The sequence below is a fragment of the Sorex fumeus genome, unplaced genomic scaffold (genome assembly GCF_029834395.1).
Source record: "Sorex fumeus unplaced genomic scaffold, SorFum_2.1 ptg000055l, whole genome shotgun sequence".
NCBI lineage: Eukaryota > Metazoa > Chordata > Mammalia > Eulipotyphla > Soricidae > Sorex > Sorex fumeus.
In genome coordinates, this window is record NW_026606112.1 from 2,854,291 (window position 1) to 2,881,039 (window position 26,749).

The 26,749-nt window shown below is 44.2% G+C and overlaps 1 protein-coding gene across 1 annotated transcript in view; it reads right to left on the reverse strand.

Annotated features, from left to right (window-relative positions):
* Positions 1-343: 343 nt before the first annotated feature.
* The window catches only part of NSUN7 (NOP2/Sun RNA methyltransferase family member 7), a 39,525-nt gene continuing 13,119 nt past the window's right edge, over positions 344-26,749 (reverse strand). Inside the window, exons 7-11 of the mRNA XM_056125527.1 lie at positions 21,278-21,421; positions 18,138-18,239; positions 12,013-12,130; positions 4,371-4,494; positions 344-970 (exon numbers count right to left, since the gene is read on the reverse strand). Coding sequence (XP_055981502.1) covers positions 344-970; positions 4,371-4,494; positions 12,013-12,130; positions 18,138-18,239; positions 21,278-21,421 — 1,115 coding nt within the window. The remainder of the gene's footprint in view (positions 971-4,370; positions 4,495-12,012; positions 12,131-18,137; positions 18,240-21,277; positions 21,422-26,749) is intronic.

Consider the following 26,749-nt stretch of genomic DNA (forward strand, 5'->3'; position numbering starts at 1 on the left):
GCAGACATGGTTTCCCTTCAAGAACAAATGGCTGCAGCTTTTTAACACAGGTGTCCGACGTCCAGACAAGAGTGAGGCAAGTTTTCACAGCTGCCAAGTCTTACAGCTGTTTCTTTCCGAAGAGATCAGCCCCACACTGCTGAAATCTCTGAATTCTGCCATCCTGAATCACCTACATTATTGATTCTCACTTGCCTTGAGTTCCGGTGAGGGTGCTACCACACTTAGCAGATGCCAGATAAGCAGAGGGAGGGGTGCCTTGTATAGGATGTCCCGCCTTCAGAGGCAAACCAGGCTCTAAACATAGCTGCTCTTTGGCCCCTGCTAAGAACACACGTGGCGGTCAAAGCCAGGGCTGAGGCCTCTGGGATTGGGAGGCAGGTAAGTTTTCCTTGGGCTTTTCCCCCTTCCTGCCTCCGGTTGATGTGGCAAGGTAGCCAGGAAGAGGAGTCTTGGACCCGATCTTGGAGCTACCCCAGGGATAGAAAAACGACTGACCTGAGAAATGAGGTCTGGTGGCAGGGGAACTGGAAAAGGGCAGCACGACTGGAGGCAAAACGATCTCCACGGGCTTGAGGGCCACCATCCCATCCATGGGCCGGGACCTCACCAAGGGCTGCTGCCGGTCATAGGCCCTGGAGGCGGGCGGGTTCCTGACTGCAGCAGGCACCGGCTTGGGCTTCCGGGGCTGGGAGGGAGGGCCCACCTGGCTGGGGGGTTTCTGCGGGAAGGCCTTGGCCGTCGTTCTGTCTGGGTGACTGGAACTCACGCCACTCTCTCGGTTCAGGAACTCAATGATTTTGGTTTGGATGTTGATATCGACACTGGGAGCTTTGGGCAAGGTCATTTTGGCTTTTTTCTTCTTCTTCTCCCGTTTTGACGATTTGCCCAACTCGATCCCTTCCAGGAGACCCTTCGCTGCAGCGCGGGCCAAAACGTCTTTCACCGACACCGTCTCTGATGGATCGCGCTACAACGAAAGTGGCAGTTACTGACTGACTGTGGGAGCAGAGGACCAGCCTATTGCAAGTACTTATCAGGGTGGCAGTGAGCAGCTAAGGCCATTAGACTGAAAACGGGGGGGTTGGGCTTTAGGTCCCAGCAAAGCCTCACTCAGCAAATGATGTTTCTCAAACTTAAAACTCCCTCATTTGGGCCCTAAGGGGAAACCAGGGAAACTACAGCACTTTGCCTATAGTTGCTTTTTCACAACAGTGTTTGGCATGGCCAGACAACACACACCTACACAACTCTCAACTCACAGCCACACAAAACACAGCTGCACAACACACAACAGTACACAATACAATTATACAAATATATGACCACACAACATACAACTATACAACACAACTGCACAACACACAACTCACAATATACTACACTATACAGCACAGCTACATAAAACAACACAGCTACATAACAAAAACCACACAAAACATAACATACAAAACTCATAATACACAACAAATACTATACAAAACAGCACTCAAAACACAGATGATGCATACAACAAATGCGGCACACACAATGCACAACACTCACCCAACACATGCAACGGTGCTCAGGGGACCATATGTGTTCCCAGGGACCAAATCTCTGTTGGTTAAATGCAAGGCAAGCACCTTAACCTCTGTACTATCTTTGGCCCATAGGCTGTTCACTTTCTTATTGGATTTACAAATATTTGTAATTGTTTCAGGTAAATATTTTCAGTTTTAATTCGAGAAAGCATTTTTCTTTTTTTTTTAACTTTTTGGGTCACACCTACTCATGCTCAGATGTTCAGGGGTTACTCCTGGCTCTGTACTCAGGAATTACTCCTGGTGGTGTACAGGGGACAATATGGGATGCCCAGGTTTGAACCCAGGTCAGCCATGTGCAAGGCAACTGCCCTAACCACTGTGCTATTGCTCCGGTACCCCTTTACTTCATTTTTTTAAAGTTAATTTTACAGAATACAGATTTCATGGCATTTTAAAAAGTTTTTTCCCTCCTCAACACATTAAATATTTCACTTCATGCTCTTCTTGCTTGTCTGGTTTCTGAAAAGTTAGATATAACCCCCCTCTTTTATTTGCTTCCTTGTAAGTAAGCTGTTTTTCTTCCTACTATTTTCAGGCAATTTTCTTTAATTTTCTGTAGCTTCAAATTTTATGACCACATGGAAGGGGTTTTGTTTGTTGATCATTATTTTCTTTCTTTCTGTTTTTTTTTTTTTTGGTTTTGGTTTTGTTTTGTTTTGTTTTGTTTGATTTTGGGTCACACCCGGCGATGCACTGAGGTTACTCCTGGCTCTGCACTCAGGAATTATTCCTGGCGGTGCTCAGGGGACCATTTGGGATGCTGGGAATCGAACCCGGGTCGGCCGTGAGCAAGGCAAACACCCTACTCGCTGTGGTATCGTTCTAGCCCTTGATCATTATTTTCAGAGTGCTATGAGATTCCAGATCTGTGGATGGTGTTTGACAATAACTTAGGAGAAATTCTTAATTATTGCTTCTGTCCCTCTCCCATCTTCTGGCTTCCCTATGACACAGGTGATACACCTGTTGTCATTGCTCTTACATACCCTTTTTTTATTATTACTATTCAGTACTTTTTTCAGCATTTTCCTGTTTGTTTTTTATTTTTTGAACATGTGTATAGAGATATTCTCAAACTTAAAGACCTGTTTGCTTATTTTGGGGGTGAATCCAGCTATGCTCCGGGTTCAATGCCCAGGGATTATCCCTAACAGTGCTCTGGAGACCAGGTGAGGTGCCAGGATGTCTACTTGCAAGTCAAGAGCCCTACCAGCTATACTGTCTCTCTGCCCTCAGAGACTATTTTTTGTTCACAGCCATTTCTAGTTTATTAATATATCCTTTGTTTCTGTTACAGTATCTTTTTATCAAGTTATTTGGGGGGGTTCCCTTCAAATTTTCACCTATTCTCCTATACTGTGTTCTTGCTTGTTTTCTAATTTGTCCTTTAGTGCTGGCCAGCATAACTGTGACCTCCCTGCCATATTTGACTGTGCCTCTGATAATGTCCAATCAGTCTGTGATTTTTGCCTGTTACTATGTTGTTTCTTTTAATATTTTTAATTTTGGGGGGGCCGCACAGCCTGCAGTGCTCAAGGGTTTCTCCTGGCAGTGCTTTGGGGGACCGTATGGGACACAGGGGATCAAACTCAGGTGGGCTACATGCAAGGCAAGTGCCCTATGCACTTTGCTATCACTCTGGCTGTCTTATAATTAATTGGTTTCCATCTAACTGCACACAATGTACTGAGCAAAAGGAAATGTTACAAATAGGCCTCTAGTAAACTTAATTTAATTTGCTTTTCAGATTGTTCATTATTAGGATAGAAAAATACAGCTGTTTTTTTTTTATTGATCTTGTATCCAACACCCTGATTATTGGAATCCAGCATCCAGAAATGAGACAGACTTCTGTTGTTCATTATTAGGATAGAAAAATACAACTGGTTTTTTTTTTTTATTGATCTTGTATCCAACACCCTAATTATTGGAATCCAGCATTCAGAAATGAGATAGACTTCTGTTGCATAAAACCTCCAGCTTGTCATAATTAACTAATTCAAGGACCCAGGCAGATAATTAAGATAATGTCCAAGTCTAAAGATCTTTAATCATTACAGCTATGAGATCCTTTTTTTTCCAAATAAGATAATAGTAATAGGTTCCCAGGATTAGGATGTGGGTTTCCTTTTAGGGTGGTCATTTTTGAGCTGGCCATAGTTATTTTCGTTAAGTCTACATAATTTATTCCTTTTATTATTTTATTCTTTTATTCTTTCTTCTTCAACCTGTCATTTCAAAATTTCTTCTTCAATACTTGCTATTTTGCTAAGTATATGGAAAATTTGCGGATACAATTTTCATATTGATTTCTAGTTTAAATCTAGTGCAGTCAGAAGATGTGCTTTGGGGATACATTATACCAGGGTTGGCTGCATGCAAGGCAAGTGCCTTACCTGATCAGTTCCTGATCAACTGATTTGGGGGGGGGGGAGTGTTGAAGAGATAGTACTGTGGGTAGGGTGCTTGCCTTGCATGTGGCTAATCCACATTTAATCCCCTGCATACCATGTGGTTCCCTGAGCCCTATCAGGAGTGATCCCTGAGCACAGAGTCAGGAGCACAGAGAAGTATGCCCCCCCCCCAAAATAAAGATTGTTTTGCAACATAGTATAATTATTCTTCCTGCCCTTTTAGCTATTTACAGAATAAGCATACTATTATAAAATATTTACAAAGTTCCTAGGTTCCTTTTATAAAGTTTTATTGTTTGTTATGTTGCTTCTTAATTCTGAAGCACAACATGGAGTGAGTTTTATTTTTGTTTTTGTTTTTTCTCCTTACCTCCCTTGTTAGAACAGAAAGAAAACAACCATTGGTAGTTTCAGATGGTTCCATTCTGAAAAATTTATCAGTAGACAATTTTATTTCCTTTGGGGAGCAGAGCGGAAGTACAGGAGGACTAAGTCTGCAAGAGATGGGGGGGGGGGGGAGGGAACAGTTACTAGAACAGTTTATTTGCCGAAAGAGGAGGAAGGAAATGGCAAATCTTCTCTTATGTTTTACTGATAGAATAAACAAAAATTCCAAATAAGAGTAGAAGGCTGAAGTAGGACAAATCTGTTATAAATTAAAACCAATAAGGTTTCATCTAAACCCATAAGGTATTTGATGGCCTGCATTCCCTGGCTCTGAACCCCCATGCCAACAAATCAAAAACTTCTCATCAATAATGGTAACAAAATGACTTCCACTGATATATGGAAATCACCCAGATACAACCCAAAATAACACAAATGAACGACTTCCTTCTCTTACTTTTTGCGCAGTTGTAAAATACAGCCTATCCTGAATTACATTATTCTCAGTCACTTTTTTGTTTGTTTGGGGATTACCCCGCTAATGCTCAGGGATTATGCATGACTCTGTGCTCAAGCATCACTCCTGGTAATGCTGGGAGACTGGTGGAACCAGGGAATTGAACCAGAGTCGGCCACAGGCAAGGCAAGTGCCCTAATCTATACTGTGTTCTCAGCTTCCCAGTGATTTTCAGAATATTAATAGATGAGTCCTGCAATGTTCAAGAAATTACATTAAAAAGACAAAAAAAATAAAAATAATCACTAGTAAGTTTAAAACAAAACCTTGGTTTTTTATATTGAACATTTACTTTCTCCTATAATAGTAAGTGCTCATTTATAAAAATTAATTAATATATTTTATTTATATTTTGATTATAGTCATGCTTTTACAGTTAAAATATATTTAAACAAAGAAATATACTTCATGTAAGTTAAAACATAGGCACTTATTAATTGTATGTACTGAAATTTAAATTTGCATGTTCTCATGTGTTAATTGTCCACCTGCATAAGGACAGTCTCATGAGTCAATGAAACAGAACTGAGGGTCCAGAAATAAGCTCATTGCTCATACATTTATGATCAATTGGTTGGGGTGCAGAGAACGAGACCCAACAGTGCTAATGGCTTAGTCCTGGTTCTATTCAGGGATCACTCCTGCAGTGCTAGGGAACTGTATATGGTTCTGGAGATTGAACCAGGGTCGGCTGCATGCAAGGCATGTGCCTTACCTGATCAGTCCCTGATCAATTGATTTTTTTTTATATATTTTTTGCAATCGACTATTTTTTTACCAGCATACCAGACCATTCGAGATGGAAAGAACAATTCTATTCAATAAAAGATGCTGAAATAACTGGATACCCACAAGTACAAGAATATCGGTAAACAACTCCCTCATTTCAAATACAAAAATCGGGTTGGAGAGATGGTACAAGGTTAGGACACTTGCCTTACATGCAGTCAATTCAGGTTCAATCCTAGGCACTGCAAATCCCCTGAGCACCACCAGGCATTACCCCTGAGCACAGAGCTGGGAGTAAACCCTGACTGCCACTGGGTGTGACCCCAAAATAAAAGTTAATCCAAAGGGGCTGAGGAGATAGCCCAGAAGCCAGGGATATGTGTTTTGTGTGCATGGAGACCCAAGTTCAAACCTGGCTCTACACAGCCCCCTCCCCCCCACAAGTACCACAGGGTCAGCCTGGTAAATCTCACTGACATGGCTTGGGAGGCCACCCCCCCAAAAAAAAAGTAATCAGACTTTAAGGCATAAATATAAAAAAGCAGAATACAAATGATTTGAAGAAAGCATGGGTTTGGTGTAACTTTCTTAAGTGTGATACTAGACGCACAAGTGACGAAGTAATAAGCAGATCGGGCTGGGGAAGTCTTTCCGTGGAAAAGCACCTACCTGTTCGGCTCATGTGAGGCCCTGGTTTCCATCCCTGGCACCACAAAAATAAATATACAAGTAAGTACAGACCAGTGTTTCTCCAAAATCATGAACTCTTATGCACCAGAGGCAACTATCAAGAAAGCAAAACCGAAGCCCAAAGAACGTGGAACAACACTTAAAAATTGTATATGTGATCAGGGTTTGGTATGTAGAACATAAGGGTCTCGTGACTCAACAATAAAAAGACAACACAACTTAAAAGTGAGCGGAGAAGCTGAACAGACATTTGTCAAAGGAGATGTCCAAATGGCCAATGAGCACATGAAGAGTTTAACCTCAGGAGTCAGCAGAAAAACATAAGTAAACTCACAATGAGAGAACACCTCACACACACCAGCCTGGCTAGAATTTAGAAGTCAGAAAATGCCAAACATTAGCTGCGAGCATTTTGGAAAACAGTCTGGCAGTTTCTCAAACCAAAGAACATGCAGTTACCACATGAATAATCAATTCTACTTCTCCAGTATTTGGTCGAGAGATGTTTTGTTTTCATTTGGGGACCACACCCAGCAATGCTCAGGGGTTGCTCCTGGCTCTGCACTCAGGAATTATTCCTGACACTTGCTCAGGAGACCATATGGGTTGCCAGAGATTGAACTCAGATCAGTCACATGCAAGGTAAGTGTCCTGCCAACTGTACTGCCTCTCTGGTTCCAAATTTAATATTTTTAACTTAGTATTTCTATAATGTTCAAAACTTTTACAATAGAAGACAAAAGAAAAAAGTGTACAGACCTAAGGTAAGTATTATAATAGAGTAGGTCCTATGTGAGCTGAATATTTAGGTGGTTTTTAGATTTGATGCTATATAATAGGCTTTCAGTCCAAAACTCTATCACTTGGGGAACTGAAAAATTATTCTTCACCTTCTGCACCTACAAAGAAACAGTGACCAAAATACAAAGACAGTCTACAGAATGGGAAAGGATATTCGCCGAATACACATCTGACAAGGGGTTGATATCAAGGATATACAAAATACTGGTTGAACTCCACAAGAAGAAAACATCCAACCCCATCAAAAAATGGGGCAAAGAAATGAACAGAAACTTTCTCAAAGAAGAAATCCAAATGGCAAAAAAGCACATGAGAAAATGCTCTACATCATTAATCATCAGGGAGATGCAGATCAAAACCACAATGAGATACCATCTCACACCTCAGAGACTGGCCCACATTCAAAAGAACAAAAGCAACCGTTGCTGGCGCAGATGTGGAGAGAAAGGGACACTCCTTCACTGTTGGTGGGAATGCCGACTGGTTCAGCCCTTTTGGAAAACAGTATGGACGTTCCTCAAAAAATTAGAAATTGAGCTCCCATTTGACCCAGCGATACCACTCCTGGGAATATATCCCAGAGAGGCAAAAATGTGTAGTCGAAGTGACATCTGCACTTGTTTGTTCATTGCAGCACTCTTTACAGTAGCCAGAAACTGGAAGAAACCTGAGTGCCCAAGAACAGATGACTGGTTAAAGAAACTTTGGTACATCTACACGATGGAGTACTATGTAGCTCTTAGAAAAGATGAAGTCATGAAATTTACATACAAGTGGTACAATATGGAAAGTATCATGCTAAGCGAAATGAGTCAGAAAGAGAGAAATAGACATAGAAAGATTGCATTCATCTGGGGGATATAAAATAACAAAATATGAGATTAATACCATAGAATAGCTGAGATCAACACCAGGAGGATTACTCCATAGCTTAGAGGCCAGCCGGGTATTCTAGGGGAAAGGACAGTTCAGATAGAGAAGGGAGCACCAAATGGAGGGTGTTTGGAGGATCCTCCCAGGAGGGGAGATGCAGGTTGAAAGTAGACTGGACTGAACATGTTTGCCACTCAATGCCTCTTTTGCTGATCACAACACCCAAAAGGAGAGAGAGAACAAAAGGGAATGCCCTGCCACAGTGGCAGGGGGGGATGGGGGGGATGGGAGGGGGAGGGATATTATCCATGGTAGTGGAAAATGGGCACTGGTGGAGGGATGGGTATTTGATTGTGGTGTGACCGGGATCCAAGCACAAAGATTTGTGGATCTGCAGCTGTGCCTCATGGTGTTTCACTAATAAAAAATAAATTAAAAAAAAAGAAAAGAAAATTTAAAAAATAAAAAATATATATATATATATAAAATTATTCTTCGGGGTCACAGAGAGTAGTTCCTAAACATTCCGTAATTCAGAACTGAACATCCTAACAGGCAGTTCATCAACCTTTTGAATTTACACTCTCCAATTTGTTTGAATTTCAGATCATGTTGTCTTTGTGTCTTTAAGTGTTACTTGTGTATTTAACCATCATTATCATCACGACCACCCTGTTGTTCGTCGATTGCCTCGAGCAAGTGCCAGTAACATCTTCTTCATCCTAGCCCTGAGGTTTTTTTTTAAAGTGCCATATTCAAGGCTTTTTCAGGGTTAGGAGAATGAGACCCATCATTGTTACTGGTATTTGGCATATTGGGTATACCACGGGGAGTTTGCCAGACTCTGCTGTGTGGGCAGGTTACATTTATTTAACCATATTATAAACTAATCATTAATTGTGGCTAATCTCAAAGAAAGACTAATGAGATAAACTGCTGAGGGGTTTCTCCATTTTTGCCTTATGATATTTTTAGGACCCTTATCCCTGACGGAGATCAGGAGGCATCCACTCTCAGATGGGTCTGCTTATATACAATAACAATAGTTCTCTGCCACCGGATGGAGATTTAGCTAATGCTCTGTTGAGAAGCTCTCGGAACATGAGCTTGAGTGTCTGCTAGCCATTAGCAAGAGCTACTAAACAAGGAAGTTAAGAAATAATTACCGGTGTAATGAATATGTCCATATGGGAAAGGGCAAAAGGAAAATACCTAATGTAATGGGTGTGGCAGGGGTCAGGGAGATGGCACAAAGGGCGATAGCACATGCTATGCGTGCTGGACTCCTGAGTGTGTGTGACTCTGCCAGGAGTGACCCCTGATAACTGAGCTGGAAGCAGTCCCAGAGCACCACTGGGTGTGCCCTGTCAAAAGAGGAGAGGGAAGATCATACGCATATCAAGAACTCCCTATATATGTTAGTCTGTAATTGTATCTCACGGTGTTTCATTTAAAAATCTAAAAAAAAAAAAAAAAAAAAAAAAAAGAACTCCCTATAAAATTACAGGATTTCCTGAGCTGGAGCAGATGCTTACATGCAGGAAACCTGGGTTTGACCTCCCACACTTGATGGTTACTAGAGCACCACCAGCACCCCTTGCACGAGACAGGAGTAACCCCTGAACACTGTGAGGTGTAGCCCAAAATCTGAACAATCACCAGCCAAACTACAGGACATGTTCATGTTCAGAACGTGAGATATCACTGGAAAGTAGATATCACTGGAAAGCTTCCATCTTCCTCTTATTTAAAATTTAATCACCATGTTATACACAGTCACAAAGTTGTTCATGATCAGGTTTTAGTCATACAATGTTCCAACAGCCGTCCCTTCACCAGTGCGCATTTCCCACCACCAATGCCCCCAGCTTCCTTCCTGCCACCCCTCAGCCTCAATCTATGATACTTCTCTTCCCCCTCTCTCTTTCTCCTTCCTCTAAGGCAGTGTCATTTACAATACTGTTACTGAAAAGTTATGTGTATCTCTGTACCTCTTTTCGGCACTCAGTTCTTGTCCAGAGTGATAATTTACAGTTATCACTGTCATAGTGGTCCCTTTTCTGTCCTAATTGCCCTCCCACTACTCGAGGCAAATTTCCAACTGTGGAACAGCCCTCCAACTTCACTTTTCTTTACAAAAGTATTTTTGTCAAGTATTTTGTAAATGAAGAGTATTCCATTGTAGAGGGAATATTCCATTGTATTCCATTGTAGATGTTTCATAATTTCTTTATCCAGTCATCTGTTCTCAGGCACATGGGTTGTTTCTAAATTTTGGCTATTGTGAATAATGCTGCAATGAACATAGAAGTGCAGATGTCTTTTCTGAATTGTGTTTTTGGGCCCCTAGGGTATGTTCCCTGGAGCAGAATTGTTGGGTGGTATAAAAGCTCAATTTCTAGTTTTGGAGGAATGCCCATATTGTTTTCCAAAAAGGCCGGACCAGTCAGCATTCCCAGCAGCAAGGAACGAGACTCTCTTTCTCCCTCATCCACACCAGCAGGGGTTCTTTTTGGTTTTCTTGTTCTTTTTGATGTGTGCCAGTCTCTGGCATGAGATATCTTATTATTGTTTTGATTTGCATCTCCCTGATGATCAGTGATGTAGAGCAATTTTTTCAAGTGTCTTTTGGAAATTTGTCTTTCTTCTTTAAGAACATTTCTGTTCATCTCTTCTCCTTATATTTTAATGAGGTTGGATGTTTTTTCTCGTAACATTCTACCAGCGCCTTATACATCTTTGATATTAACCCCTTATCAGACGAGTGTTGGATAGAAAGCAGATGTTTCTAGATAGCTTGTTAACGATCAGCATCTTAAAGAACTGCTGACCTGAGCGGTAGCTCTCTCCTGGGCTAGCTGCCCACTGTCTACTGCTCCTCCTCTTCATCCCTACTGAGCTATAGCTTTCCACTCCAGATACTAAGATCACTGAGGCTCTGTTCACCTCAGCTTGAAGATGTTGGTTTAAAAAAAGGTCTAAGATTGCACTCATTTGTAGAATATAAAGCAACAGAATGGGAGATTAACAGCCAAGGATAGTAAAGATAAGGACCAGGAGGATTCCTCCATAGCTTGGAAGCCAGTCTCACATGTTGGGGAGTGGGGGGAAGCAGATGAGATAGAGAAGGGACCACGGAACAAGCAAAGGATGCTTTGGAGGACTCGGTGGGGGACGGGAGATGCTTGCTGAAAGTAGACTTTGGACCAAACACAACGGCCACTTAACACCTGTATTGCAAACCATAATACCCAAAAGGAGAGAGGAAGTAAAAGGGAATGTGCCTGCCACAAAGGTGAGGGCGAGGGGAGGGGGTGGGGGGAGGGGGAGTCGCGGGAGGGATACTGGGAACATTAGTGGTGGAGAATGGGCACTGGTGGAGGGATGGGTACTCAACCATTCTATGACTGAAATGCAATCACGAAAGTGTGTAAGTCTGTAATTGTATCTCATGGTGTTTCATTAAAAAAATTTTTTAAAATGATCTAAGAAATGTGCACTTCAGATCCTAGGCATCCAGTTTTCTACCTTTTTTGTCACTGGTATTGTTTGGGGACCACATGTGGTGGTGCTCAGGAGTAGCTCCCAGCTTGGTGCTCGGGGACCATGAGGTGCTGGCAGGAGCTCAAGCTAAGTACTCAACCACTATGTATAGTCACATTCCTGGCCCTACCCTCTCCTTTACAAGGTTATTTTGTATACCTGATTTTTCTTCTATGGGGAATATATGTTTCTCTAACTTGAACTATATAAAATGTGGATCCAATTTTTCAGAAATGAATCAAGTCAAAGCCAAATGCCTTCCCCTTACATCAAGCAGAGTCCCTCAGTGCGTACACCCTGCCCAGCCACTGAACAGGCCCTAGAAAACCCCTCCCCTTTTCTAGTAGTCTGAAAAACTACTTGGTGGGACTCAAACCTACCAGGAAAAGGAACATCTTTACTCAACTTAAAATATCATAAACTTTTCCCTGTCAATCTTTGCGGGCTTTGGAAGAAGCCTTCAGTGCCTTACCTGTAAGGCTGGACTTTAATCCCAACATCCTGCAACTCCAAGGCTCTCTTAACAATGGCTTCATTTTCTTCTGGATATACTGAGCATGTGCAGTAGATAACTGCTTGTGCTTTAGTAACTGTATTTAAAGAAGAGGTGATTACTCTAATGTCTCCATGAACATCCTAAACATCTGTGTTAACATTCCACATGACAACTTGGTTGCTTATTGCTGTGCGATTTAGACAGGCGGGGTGGCCACAGATGCCCACCTGGCCACCCCGGAAGAAGCACACATCCAGCAGGGAGTTGAGAGGTCAGTCAGGGAAGTAAATTGAGCAGGATGGAACAGAAACTGAAAATTCAGCCAGGATGAGCCAGCTCACATAAATACACAAATGATTACAAACATAGATCGATAGTGCAGATTCCCATGAGCTCATTATTTCCAGCTTCTCTTCCTTCAGCCAACTAATGGACCAGAAAGATTCTAGAGACAGCCTTGGAGGTGATCCGAATTCTACTGCTAAGCACTCTGTGGACCTGGGAAACTTTCTGAAATTCTTGTATTTTTTCCTTGGAAAATGACATGATATTCTGCCTGAAGCTCAGGCAGATATCACTCACACTTAGCAAGCGCCGGCTGTGTGCTAAGTATGACTCTGCACCTTGGAGATATATAGGCAAAAGTCACTCGCTCTAGGGAAGTTCTTTTCTTTGTTTTACTGATGTTCTGAGGCAGAAAATGGAAAATTTTAGATGATAAGCACTGGGGGGGGGGGGGGGGCGGGGAGCAAGGACATAGGATAATTCAATTCAGGAAACAAGACATATTTGAAATGGAGAACGTAGCCAAATGTGTTATTTATCAGCCTTCCGAATCTTTCACCCAGTTGAGATCAGTGATCAGGTACATCAGATAGGGTCCAAACTAATGTTTATTAGTTGTAGCAACTGAAAGGGCAGAGCTCCTCTGTGCTCTGAACTTGGCCTCACTTCCCCCTCGCCTGAGCCTGTGGAGGTCAGGAGTATTCACTCACATATCCTTTGCATCGAACTTAACGCCTGACTCAGGATTGGTATTAAATAAACAGGCACAGAACTAGCAAGAGTTCTGATAATCTGCCAGAGACGTCTAGATCTCCACATCCATTATGGAAGGGCACTGCTGCTTAGACTCCAAATGGTGCTGATTCTAAATTAGAGATCGAAGCAAATAATATGAATCCTGGAAGAACTTTGTCATTCACATTTGAACTCAAGAAATCTCGACTTTATCTGTAATTGCATTTCTCTGTTCTCTGTTCAGCACTGCATTATGTTTGTCTGTTCATCAATTTGCTCGAGAGGGCACCAGTAACATCTCCATTTGTGAGACTTGTTGTTACTGTTTTTGGCATATCGAACACGCCACGGGGAGCTTGCCAGGCTCTGCATGAGGGTGGGATACTCTTGGTAGCTTGCTGAGCTCTCCAAGAGGGACAGAGGAATGGAACCAGGGTCGGCCACTCGCAAGGCAAACGCCCTACCCGCGGTGCCATCACTTCAGCCCATATTTGGCACTAAGGAATTTTTTAAAGGATTTGATTAAAATTTGGGTAACAGAATATTTATGTGCAGGATAATGACAAGATGAAACTTTTATCAGAGAGCTGGAGAGATACAACGGAGTTAAGCCAATTGTCTAAAGTGTGATAGACCCCAGTTCAATCCATCATACCACATCTAGTCAGTTCCCCAAATACCATCTGGAGTAAGTCAAGCACCACTGAATATGGTCCCAGAAGAACAAGAAAATATATCAAGGTGCCTAAGAGACAGCAGAGCAGTTATGGTGCATGCTAGGTATAGAGGTGCAATTGCCAGAACCACTTGGCCCCTGAACATTGAGCATCTCCAGGTGCAGCCCTGGAGACACCCCTCTCCTGCCCTGCCCTGCCCCCGCACCAGTTGGATAGCCCAGGTACCTCCAGCACAGGGCCTGAGCAGCAGTGCATCTTCTGGCCCTCACATCTAACTGCAAGCCCAGCTGGCCGAGAATTGCCAGTGGGATCCTGGGCCTCTTGAGCACCATTTGGGAGAACTACCCCCCTGACCCCCCCCACCCCCGCTAAAAAAGCCTTATCAAGAAGGCAAAGAAAAAGAGAAGGTGAAACTTCACAATAAAGATACACACAATTATTTCACTTCAGCTTTAAGAAATTGCTAATTCTGCCTACTAATCTATGTTAAAAATAATAGTAAAGAATAATTTAAAAGATGGAGATTAAACTGTTAGAATATAGACTGAGGTTTCAGACTGGAGCTAAGTTCTTTTTCGCATGTGGCTGACCCTAGTACCATCCCCAGTACCGCAGAGTTCCCAAAGTAGCCATCAGGTAGAGAGAGAGACAACATATAACCAAAAAACAAAATAGAGCCTGTAAATATATATAGGTACTATATATTTACAGACTGTATACACACACACACACACACACACACACACACACACATACACACATATTTGAAGGCTCTAAGATTGTTCTGGAGGTCTCCGGCTGCCGTAGCCCTGGCCGGGGCGGGGAGGAAAGCTCAACCCGCTCCCCTCCAAGGGACTCCGGGAAGGAACATCCGAGGCGCCGTGTAATCCCATCAGCGGCCAAGACTCAGAGACTATAAAATCCAGATCCCGGACGAGAGCAGTGCAGTCTCTGCCCCCGCGCCTCGGATGTTCCTTCCCGGAGTCCCTTGGAGGGGAGCGGGTTGAGCTTTCCTCCCCGCCCCGGCCAGGGCTACGGCAGCCGGAGACCTCCAGGACCAGCCACCACCATGCTGAGACCACTCTCCGCACACCTGAAGGTACTGGCAGAGGGACAAAGCCACGCGGGTTCCGGGGCCGAGACCTCCAAGCCTACTCGAATTGGAGTCGAGCATCTTCCACCCAGATCCTCCAAATTCCAGTAGGCGGGGGTCACACCCACCACCTGGCCCCCTGGCGCCGTGTAATCCCATCAGCGGCCAAGACTCAGAGACTATAAAATCCAGATCCCGGACGAGAGCAGTGCAGTCTCTGCCCCCGCGCCTCGGATGTTCCTTCCCGGAGTCCCTTGGAGGGGAGCGGGTTGAGCTTTCCTCCCCGCCCCGGCCAGGGCTACGGCAGCCGGAGACCTCCAGGACCAGCCACCACCATGCTGAGACCACTCTCCGCACACCTGAAGGTACTGGCAGAGGGACAAAGCCACGCGGGTTCCGGGGCCGAGACCTCCAAGCCTACTCGAATTGGAGTCGAGCATCTTCCACCCAGATCCTCCAAATTCCAGTAGGCGGGGGTCACACCCACCACCTGGCCCCCTGGCGCCGTGTAATCCCATCAGCGGCCAAGACTCAGAGACTATAAAATCCAGATCCCGGACGAGAGCAGTGCAGTCTCTGCCCCCGCGCCTCGGATGTTCCTTCCCGGAGTCCCTTGGAGGGGAGCGGGTTGAGCTTTCCTCCCCGCCCCGGCCAGGGCTACGGCAGCCGGAGACCTCCAGGACCAGCCACCACCATGCTGAGACCACTCTCCGCACACCTGAAGGTACTGGCAGAGGGACAAAGCCACGCGGGTTCCGGGGCCGAGACCTCCAAGCCTACTCGAATTGGAGTCGAGCATCTTCCACCCAGATCCTCCAAATTCCAGTAGGCGGGGGTCACACCCACCACCTGGCCCCCTGGCGCCGTGTAATCCCATCAGCGGCCAAGACTCAGAGACTATAAAATCCAGATCCCGGACGAGAGCAGTGCAGTCTCTGCCCCCGCGCCTCGGATGTTCCTTCCCGGAGTCCCTTGGAGGGGAGCGGGTTGAGCTTTCCTCCCCGCCCCGGCCAGGGCTACGGCAGCCGGAGACCTCCAGGACCAGCCACCACCATGCTGAGACCACTCTCCGCACACCTGAAGGTACTGGCAGAGGGACAAAGCCACGCGGGTTCCGGGGCCGAGACCTCCAAGCCTACTCGAATTGGAGTCGAGCATCTTCCACCCAGATCCTCCAAATTCCAGTAGGCGGGGGTCACACCCACCACCTGGCCCCCTGGCGCCGTGTAATCCCATCAGCGGCCAAGACTCAGAGACTATAAAATCCAGATCCCGGACGAGAGCAGTGCAGTCTCTGCCCCCGCGCCTCGGATGTTCCTTCCCGGAGTCCCTTGGAGGGGAGCGGGTTGAGCTTTCCTCCCCGCCCCGGCCAGGGCTACGGCAGCCGGAGACCTCCAGGACCAGCCACCACCATGCTGAGACCACTCTCCGCACACCTGAAGGTACTGGCAGAGGGACAAAGCCACGCGGGTTCCGGGGCCGAGACCTCCAAGCCTACTCGAATTGGAGTCGAGCATCTTCCACCCAGATCCTCCAAATTCCAGTAGGCGGGGGTCACACCCACCACCTGGCCCCCTGGCGCCGTGTAATCCCATCAGCGGCCAAGACTCAGAGACTATAAAATCCAGATCCCGGACGAGAGCAGTGCAGTCTCTGCCCCCGCGCCTCGGATGTTCCTTCCCGGAGTCCCTTGGAGGGGAGCGGGTTGAGCTTTCCTCCCCGCCCCGGCCAGGGCTACGGCAGCCGGAGACCTCCAGGACCAGCCACCACCATGCTGAGACCACTCTCCGCACACCTGAAGGTACTGGCAGAGGGACAAAGCCACGCGGGTTCCGGGGCCGAGACCTCCAAGCCTACTCGAATTGGAGTCGAGCATCTTCCACCCAGATCCTCCAAATTCCAGTAGGCGGGGGTCACACCCACCACCTGGCCCCCTGGCGCCGTGTAATCCCATCAGCGGCCAAGACTCAGAGACTATAAAATCCAGATCCCGGACGAGAGCAGTGCAGTCTCTGCCCCCGCGCCTCGGATGTTCCTTCCCGGAGTCCCTTGGAGGGGAGCGGGTTGAGCTTTCCTCCCCGCCCCGGCCAGGGCTACGGCAGCCGGAGACCTCCAGGACCAGCCACCACCATGCTGAGACCACTCTCCGCACACCTGAAGGTACTGGCAGAGGGACAAAGCCACGCGGGTTCCGGGGCCGAGACCTCCAAGCCTACTCGAATTGGAGTCGAGCATCTTCCACCCAGATCCTCCAAATTCCAGTAGGCGGGGGTCACACCCACCACCTGGCCCCCTGGCGCCGTGTAATCCCATCAGCGGCCAAGACTCAGAGACTATAAAATCCAGATCCCGGACGAGAGCAGTGCAGTCTCTGCCCCCGCGCCTCGGATGTTCCTTCCCGGAGTCCCTTGGAGGGGAGCGGGTTGAGCTTTCCTCCCCGCCCCGGCCAGGGCTACGGCAGCCGGAGACCTCCAGGACCAGCCACCACCATGCTGAGACCACTCTCCGCACACCTGAAGGTACTGGCAGAGGGACAAAGCCACGCGGGTTCCGGGGCCGAGACCTCCAAGCCTACTCGAATTGGAGTCGAGCATCTTCCACCCAGATCCTCCAAATTCCAGTAGGCGGGGGTCACACCCACCACCTGGCCCCCTGGCGCCGTGTAATCCCATCAGCGGCCAAGACTCAGAGACTATAAAATCCAGATCCTGGAACCGCGCGGCCGCATTCGCGGCCGCGCGACATCTTACTATCTCATTCCTACTTTGGACAAACTTGCAGGCTGTCGAATGTAGCCTGCCCACAGGGCAGAGTCTGGCAAACTCCCCGTGGCCTACCAAATATGCCAAATACCAGTAACAATGATGGGTCTCATTCTCCTAAAGAGCCCTGAATATAATCTCAGGGCTAGGATGAAAGAGACGTTACTGGGGCCTGCTCGAGGCAATCGACGATTAACAGGATGATGAAATGAAATGAAAATGAAAAGATTGTTCTGGAAAATTCATTTTTTGTTTGTTTGGTTTGGGGGTGGGGGGCTCACACCCAGCAGTACTCAGAATTTACTACTCTTGGATCTGAACTCAAGGATCAGTCCTGATGGGGCTCTGAAGACCTTATGGGATACTGGGGATCGAACCCAGGTCAGCCACGTGCAAGGCAAGCACCCTACCTGCGGTTCTATCTCGCCAACCCCTGTTCTAGAAAAATTCTTGATGGTTCATACCTCATTGCCTGATCAAAATTTAAAAAAAAATTAATGTTTCTGAGATTTACAACACATTTCGAGATGGTGCTGATGACAAACTTACACGTCATGGCATGTGTTAGCTGCTCATACTGCTGCTGGCAGAGAGCACGAAGTTTATCTTCTGATATGCCTCCTTGAGAGAGATCTTTAAGTAAATCTGTATCTAAAAGCAAATATTTTAAAATAGATCACAGTTAGGTGACTGCTATTTCAACATTGCTATTATCATGTCATTTAACTTTTAATAACTCTCCCTATTAATAAGAATTCTGTATAAAATATTTGTTTAAATGAAACAGTATCATAAAATGCTACATTAATCTTTGTTTTGACTAAAGGTTTAGTTTTATTTTAGTTTTATGTATTTTAGTTACATTTTGTTTAGTCTGCATATTGTCCTCTTCTTTTTTCTCTAAGACCAGTCTCCCAACCAGACAGATAATGCCTTTTAGGTAAGAAGCCAGGATGCTGTCTCAGTGGGGGACTAACTGAGGGGAGAAGCTAGACTTATATTCAAGGCAGAATTCGGCCTTTCTAGAATTCAGCCAGAAGGATGCCATTAAAAATATCAACTTACCAAAAGACATACAAAAATTAACGTAGGAACTAAATGTTTGTCTTCAAAATCAACAAACTCTGAAGCTGGAGAGGACAGGACAGGGGTTAAAGCTTCCCTTTCTCTCTGCCCATCCCAGTTCGATCCTTGGCACTGTATATGGTCAGTCCCCCAAGCACCACCAGGAGTGACCCCTGAGCCAGGAGTAAGCCCTGAACACTGCTGGATGTGGTCCAAATTGCCACTCAGGGCCAAAAAAAAAAAGAAAGAAAGATAGTCTGAAAAGAAATTTTTAAAATTTTACTGATTTAAACACAATAATATTAAGATATTACTTGGGGCTGGAGCGATAGCACAGCGGTAGGGTGTTTGCCTTGCGCACAACCAGCCTGGCAGAGGTGGGTTAGATTCCTCCACCCCTCTCCGAGAGCCCGGCAAGCTACCGAGAGTATCTCGCCCCCACGGCAAGGCCTGGCAAGCTGCCCGTGATGTATTTGATATGCCAAACACAGTAACAACAAGTCTCAAAAAAATGGAGACATTACTGGCCCGCTCGAGCAAATTGATGAACAACGGGAGTTCAGTGTATTGTTTAATATTAAGATATAGTGAATGATACTTATTTTAAATGCATTGTTTCATGATACTAGTCTAGTCAAAAATTCTAGGAATTTTTTGAGCCTCAGGTGACTCCAAACTTATAAAGTGGAGGGTAAAAGAAGCTGAATTCTGGGAGAATTGGAGCGATAGCACAGCGGGTAGGGCGTTCGCCTTACACGCGGCCAACATGGCCGACCCGAGTTCGATTCCTCCGCCCCTCTCGGAGAGCCCGGCAAGCTACCGAGAGTATTTGATATGCCAGACACAGTAACAACAAAGTCTCCAATGGAGACGTTACTGGGCCCGCTCGAGCAAATCGACGATCAACGGGAGGGCCTTTACCTTTACCTTTACCTTTTACACCAAACAACGTGCTTAGTGCAGTGTCCGATGCACTCAGTAAATGCTACTTTCTCCAGTGCCATGTAAGCTCACTCACCGACCAGGATCCAGAGACTCAGAAATAAATCTCAAAAGAGATCAATAAGTGGCAGAATTTCTCCTGGATCCCACACAAGGCTGAGTAGTCCCAGGGCAACCTGGAGGGTCAGGCAAGCCCCGTACCTGCTCAAACAGCCCCAGCAGCCAAAACCCTCCACTCTCCACAATCGCCATCACACTCCCGGCAGGACCCCACTGCTCAGGCAAACGTCATCCAGAAATTAATTTGTTGAAAAAGTCAAGTACGTGGGTTTTGTGACTGAAATCTACAGCTTTCACAGGGTCGGGGATGGGCTATCTCTCCCCATCTCTCTGTATTTCCAGAAGCCCATCAGTCATGCACATGCCCCAAAGCTACCACCCAGTTAAAATTTTAATTCTAGCTGTATCACCCATTAAAAATTTGGAGTTTTTGAGAAGTCACTTCTCAAGCTCTGTAACACGATAAACCACAAATAGCACACCAGATTGGATGGGATGTAGTGTAGAAGGCAATCAATCTCGATTAACAAAATATAAACACAGAAGGCTTAACCTGTAACGACATCTTAGTAATCTCTTATGCAAGGGCTTTATGGGCTCCATGGTGAGATACAACAACCTTAACTAACTTTCTTCTAAGGGAATATTTTTTGATCATCCTTTTAGCAAATTAGCTATAACAAGCAAAATAAATTACTGAGAGTCTGCTATGGGGGCAGGCTCAAGGGGTGGTTGTGAAATTTGGAAATATGATGGGAAAGTGCACTGGTGGTGGGACTGGTGATGGAGTATTGAGTGTAACTAAACTAATGACTTAATAAAGGTATAAAAATGCTATCACAAAATAATCCTTTCAGAGGTATTAAAATTCCTATATTAACATATTCTATATCATATATAATATACCCTATATTATATGTTCCTATATGTAATATATATTCATATATATGTCCATTGATATTTAATAAGGCATTTGTAGCATGAAAATATAGACTGGGGATTAAAGAATTCTTGGGTTAAAAGTTGTCCTCTGATGACTGAATGAAGGTCATCTCAGAGCACAGACTCTAGGATAAGATTGATTGAAATCTGAAAGCCAGCTCTTTCGGAGTCTGTTTTTTTATCTATAAAATGCTGGCCAATTGTAATGTCTGTCTCTTGGGTTTTACGCCAGAATGATAGGCTGGTCATATCTATCCTGGCTTCCCTCAAATATTTTGATTATTAGAATTCCCTCATCAGAGATTCCAATTTTTAATATCTCCTTGCCCATATTTCAGAAGATTACAAAGAATGAAATGAGGTAGTGGGTGTACTTTATACGTAAGAGTTTCTACATGGGCGCTCTTCATTAATTATATTAATTTGATGTCTCATTTTATGCATTTCTGCTTTGGACCTCAGCCAGGATCCGAGCCCCGGGGGGGGGGGGGGGGGAGTCGGGGGAGGGGAGGGATGCTGCTCTCAGGGACCATGCAGAGCCACGACAGAACCAGGAGTTGCCCCAGCCCTTGGAGCTGTTTCTCAGTCCTGAGAGGTCATTTCAGTAACTTGCCCTAATTCTAGTTTTTAAGCAGCTATCAATAAATTGCATGTTTTAGACACCTTTTAAGTTAATGTACCTTCATGCTCACTTAAAATGAATTCTACTGGATTACTGACGCCCAGCCCAGAACATCGAGGAAGCAGCAGGATCACTTTCACCTTCTGTAATCTGAAATCCTTTGATTCGATCTTAAGAAAGGCCTCACGAAGTATTTCAATGTCTGGGACAAGAAGCATAGAAAAACAACGTGGAACATTAATTAAAAGGTTAATGCAGTATGTAATTATATTTCATTGTTCACTTCCAATCTTCAACCCCACAAGTCATTTTAATGTAGTCAGAAATGAGGCCTGTTCTTCTAATTTCCCAAAGTTAGTACATGAATTCTCTTAATGGAGCATTCTTTTTTTTTTGACAACAATAACAAAAAGATTGAAATCATAGTTACAGTAACATAGTTACAATAGTATTACTGTTCATGATACTCATGTACAAAGTTACTGCATTCCACCACCACCAAGTGCCTAAAACATTCTGCCACTATATTTCACCTCTAGTTGGAGCTTTTTTTCTCCTCTGTTAATCAGTTTTTTATCCAAGGCCAAAGGTTTGCCATTACATGTTATTTGTTCCCATGTTTTTTTCCACTGCACAGATGAATGAGACCAGCTGGCATTTTCTTCTCCGTCTGACTTATTTTGCTTAACATGAAACCCATCATATGTTGCAGCAAACCACTTGAATTCATCTCTCTTTTTCCCACAGCTGTATAATATTCTATTGTGTATATCTACCACGACTACTTCCTCCATTCTTCAGTGGTTGAAAATTTGGGTAGCTTTTTCCCTATCCTGGCTGATGGGCTAGTGCTGCTGCAATGAACACAGGTATGCATATATCTTTTCAAATTGATATTCTTGTGTTTGGAGGGTAGAAGCCAAGAAGTGAATTAGCTGGGTCACATGCAAACTCTTTCTCCTTCACTTACAAGAACAGATTTGAAAGGGAAATATCTCCTATGTGAAGTGTGATTTGAATGTTTCATTCAGAACTTCCAGTTCCATCTAAAGCAAGGTGATATAGTCGAGAGAAAGGGCTTTAGAGGCAGCAATACCCAAGTGTGACTCCCGACTTTACTACTTACTTGCTGTGTACTAATCCCTCTATCCCTCCATTTTTTTTATTCATAAAATGGAACAATAACATGTACCTGGTCTAACTGCGGTGGAGATGGAGCTGGAGGAGGTCAGTCAAGGCTGGTGTCTAGCAAATAATAAATGATCCCTATTGGTTATTTTCCTTTCCTGTTTTAAACCCCTTTCATAGTCTGTGTACTCAAGGGGGGAAAAAGAATCAGTAACATATTTGCATCCTAGAAGGTCGCTGGGAGAATGTGTAATTTCATGGAAAATATTCAACCTGTCTCCAATTCTAACTCCCCGCATTCAGACTAACCCTCCCCCTACACCCGGCTCAGAGCCTGCTGAGGAGCCCCCCCCACACACACACCCCTTCCTCCAGGATCAAATGCACATGCTACTATTCTCTTTAGACTGTTGTTGTTGGAGATTTTATTGTGGAGCTACTTACTACTCCTGGCACTCATAGCTCTGTGCTCAGGAGTGACCTCAGGCTGTGCTCTGGAGATCATAATCGATGCCAGGGATTCAAAGCAGGGGTGTTGCTATACATGGGAAGTGCCTTAACTCTGGTACTGTCCCTCCAGTCCCCTGTTTAGAACTTTTTTTTATGTAGGACATTATTATCGTCCCCTTATTTTTAACCATTTTGAAAAAGTTAACCTTTTTAAACTTCATGGAACATCGCTGAACTTCAACAATGAACTACTCACGTCCAGTCTGGTTACACCTATATCTAGACCCATGTCCACTACCCCCACAGTATTATTACTATTACTGTTTATTCGGGATCACACTCAGCTGCGCTCAGCATTTATTCCTGGCTCTGTGCTCAAGGATCACTCCTGGCAGTGCCCAGTGGAACATCTATGGTGCAAGGGATGGACCCAAGGTCAGGTGTATATAAGGCAAGTAACTGACCCACTGTACTATCTCTCCAACTCCTGTCCTCTGGCATATTCTAAGAGATGCTGGATTTATGTGAGTACTGTGAAATAGGAGTTCCACCTTTCCCCCCTCGTTATTTCTAGAAAAGGCCATCTCTTCCTTAATACTCTGCAGTGTCACGTGGGTGAATTAAATCTATACAAATCAACTCGGAAAAAAACATTATCTCTACAACGGTTTTTCAGTTCACAAACGAGGTCTATTTTTCCACTTACTTGGGTCTTTTTGTCCTTCACTAATGTCACCCAGTTTTATGAAGAGATACTTTTTAAAAGGTAAAGGTAAAGGTAAAGGCCCTCCCGTTGATCGTCGATTTCCTCGAGCGGGCCCAGTAACGTCTCCATTGGAGACTTTGTTGTTACTGTGTCTGGCATATCGAATACTCTCGGTAGCTTGCCGGGCTCTCCAAGAGGGGCGGAGGAATCGAACTCGGGTCAGCCATGTTGGCCGCTTGTAAGGCGAACGCCCTACCCGCTGTGCTATTTTTAAAACACTTTTTTTAAATTAAATACTGCCAAGTATTTTAGTACTACTATAAAAATATGATTTTACTAATTTTTTTGTTTGGAGGCCACACTCAGCAGTGGTAGTCAGGGGCTACTCCCAGCTCAGTGCTCAGGCATCACTGCTAGCTCAGTGTTCAGGAAACCATGCTATCCCAAGGAACTGAATCTGGGCCTCAGTATGCAAAGTATACACACAAGCCCCTGGAACTATCTCCCTGACCTTGATATCTGCTTTCAAAACTTCATTTCAGATTTTTGTTATTAGAACTCTCATGCTGAAGCTATTTCTAGATACCAATCTTGCAAAAGTCCTGTGTTCCATATGTAATTTTGTTAGATTTTTTTTTTAATTTCCACTTAAATATGTCAGAAATTAAAATTTGACTTCTTCCTTTCTGGTCTCTATTTTATTTCTTCTTTCCTTACTCTATCACCTATGACTCCCAGTATATCAGAGATTATTAATAGTGGTAGACAGCATACTTATCTTATTCCTAATGTCAGAAATAAAACTTTCAATATTCCATCAAGTATTATGTTTGTTGCATACATATCATAAGCAAATGTTAAGTTTTGTCAAATTTCTACATCTATTAGTTGATCCTTACATTTTTTAATTAAGTCAAATTTGCATTCTCTAACTATCCTGCTTTGCACATAAAACAATTAAAATAACATTATTTTTCCATAAAAAAAAACATTTTCTGGCTTTGGGGACACACCCAGCAATGCTCAGGACTTACTCCTGGCTCTGTGCTCAAGGATCACTTGTAGTGGGGTTTGGGGGATCATATGGGGTGCCAGGGATTGAACCTGGATTGGCTGTGTGTCAGGCAATCCCCTACCTGCTGTACTATCATTCCAGGACCCTTTCTAAAAAATTTTTACACACAACTTTATTTAAAATTTTTAAATTGAATTTCTGTGATTTACAATTACATAATTACTCACGATTGAGTTTCAGGTGTACAACATTTCAACATCAATCCAGTGTCCACTTCTCTCTACCAATGTCCCCAGTGTCCCTCCTGCTGCCCAGCCTGCCTCCATAGTAGGCACTTTTTTCTTTTTCTTTTTCCCTTCTAGGTACTGTGGTTCAAATACTGTTGCTGGCAGGGTATCATGCATAGCACTTTAATTTAGAAAAATTAGGGATGGGGCTGGATTGATACTACAACTTGGTTCAGGAGCTACTCCTGGCTCTATGCTCAGGGATCACTCCTGGCAGTGCTTGGAGCATCATATGTGGTACTGGGGGTTTGAGCTGGGTGGAAGTGTGCAAGGCAAGTGCTTCACCTCCTGTACTATCTCTCCAATCCATAAAGTAAAACATTAAGTCAGTAGTAGTTTGTGCTACAGCAACCAATGAATAAGAGAATGTGTAACTATAGCTACGCCATTGTTGTTACTTTAGTTATTTTAGTTAAGTGTGCATTTTAAAACAAGATATTAGTTTATGATTCTATAAGACATTACATTGCATTTACATATTTATAGTTACCTATGTACTTCTTCCTATGATTCATTTTTTTTTCTAACATCTACAAATTTCCAAATGAAGTAATAATTTTTTAACTCAAACAATAGCCTTTCATTTCTTCTTTTTTTAGTGTTTTTTTGGGCCATACCTGGCAATGCTCAGGGGAGCATATGGGATGCCAGGATCAAACCCAGGTCAGCAGCGTGCAAGGCAAATGTGCTACCCACTGTACTATCACTCCAGCATCTCTTTATTATTCTTCCAATGACAAGCTCTCAGATTTTGCTTGTCTGAGGAAGTCAAGTAAACATTAATAGCGCTCAGGGCCACACCCAACAGTGTCTGGAGTTGCTAGGACTACTTCTGGCTGTGTTCAGAGGGCCACATGGAGTCAGAGACCAAACTTCGGGTTTCCAACCTCTCTGAGCTACCCCCGCAGGCTGCATACTTTGAGTATTTTCTTGCTTATCAGTTCCCATATTCTTTAATTCTGTGTAGTAAGTCTTAAATCTACATATTTCTAAATTCCATGTTTTCTACTTTTCAACTGTAAAACTGTTTGACTTTCACAAAATTGTAATTTCCAGAAGACTGAAGAGATAGTACCAGGGATTAATGCACTTGTCTAGCACACGGCTGGCAACGGTAACATACATTTGACTTTATTTATTGTTTTGATTTGGGGCCAGGTGAGGACTAGTCCCAATTCAATTCTTTGGAGGTTCCCTCTAGGCAGTGCTCAGGGGACCAGGCAGTGCTGGGGATCAAACCCCAGGTATCCACATACAAAGCTTGCACTTAAGCCTTTACTCCATCTCCTGAGCTCTGGTAAAATCTGTTTCCAATAAGAACCTGGGGGACTTCATTTCTAATCCTAGCTTCTTTCTTTAAGCCTTCCTGTGGATTATGTTCATGTATATTAAAGGATTATTTCTAGCACCTACTTTAATTATTGCCTGAACTTCAAACAATATTACATGGTACAAATTTGTACTTTAAATGTTTACTATTTGCTATTCTAATAATTATATGGTAGCTAAACCTCAGACAATGCACCAAAAGTGCTAATATGTTCATTAAGCTGAAGCTGTGTAACCAATATGAAGAAGAAAGAGCAACCTGATATAACGTAAGTGAGAATTTTAAAAATATAGCTCATAGTCGATAAACAACCAAATGTGATAGCCTCTCAGTATCTATATTGCAAACCATAATGCCCAAAAGTATAGAGAGAGTATGGGGGGAAGTTGTCTGCCAGAGAGGCAGGGGGAGGGTTGGGATGTGGTGGGGGGCAGATACTGGGGACACTGGTGGTGGAAAATGTGCACTGGTGGAGGGATGGATTTTAGATCACTGTATGACCGAAAATCAAACTTGACTGCTTTGTAACTATATCTCACGTGATTCAATTAAAAAAACTTTTTTAAAAAAGAACATAGCTCACAGGGGCCAGAAAGCTAGAGCAGAAGGATAAG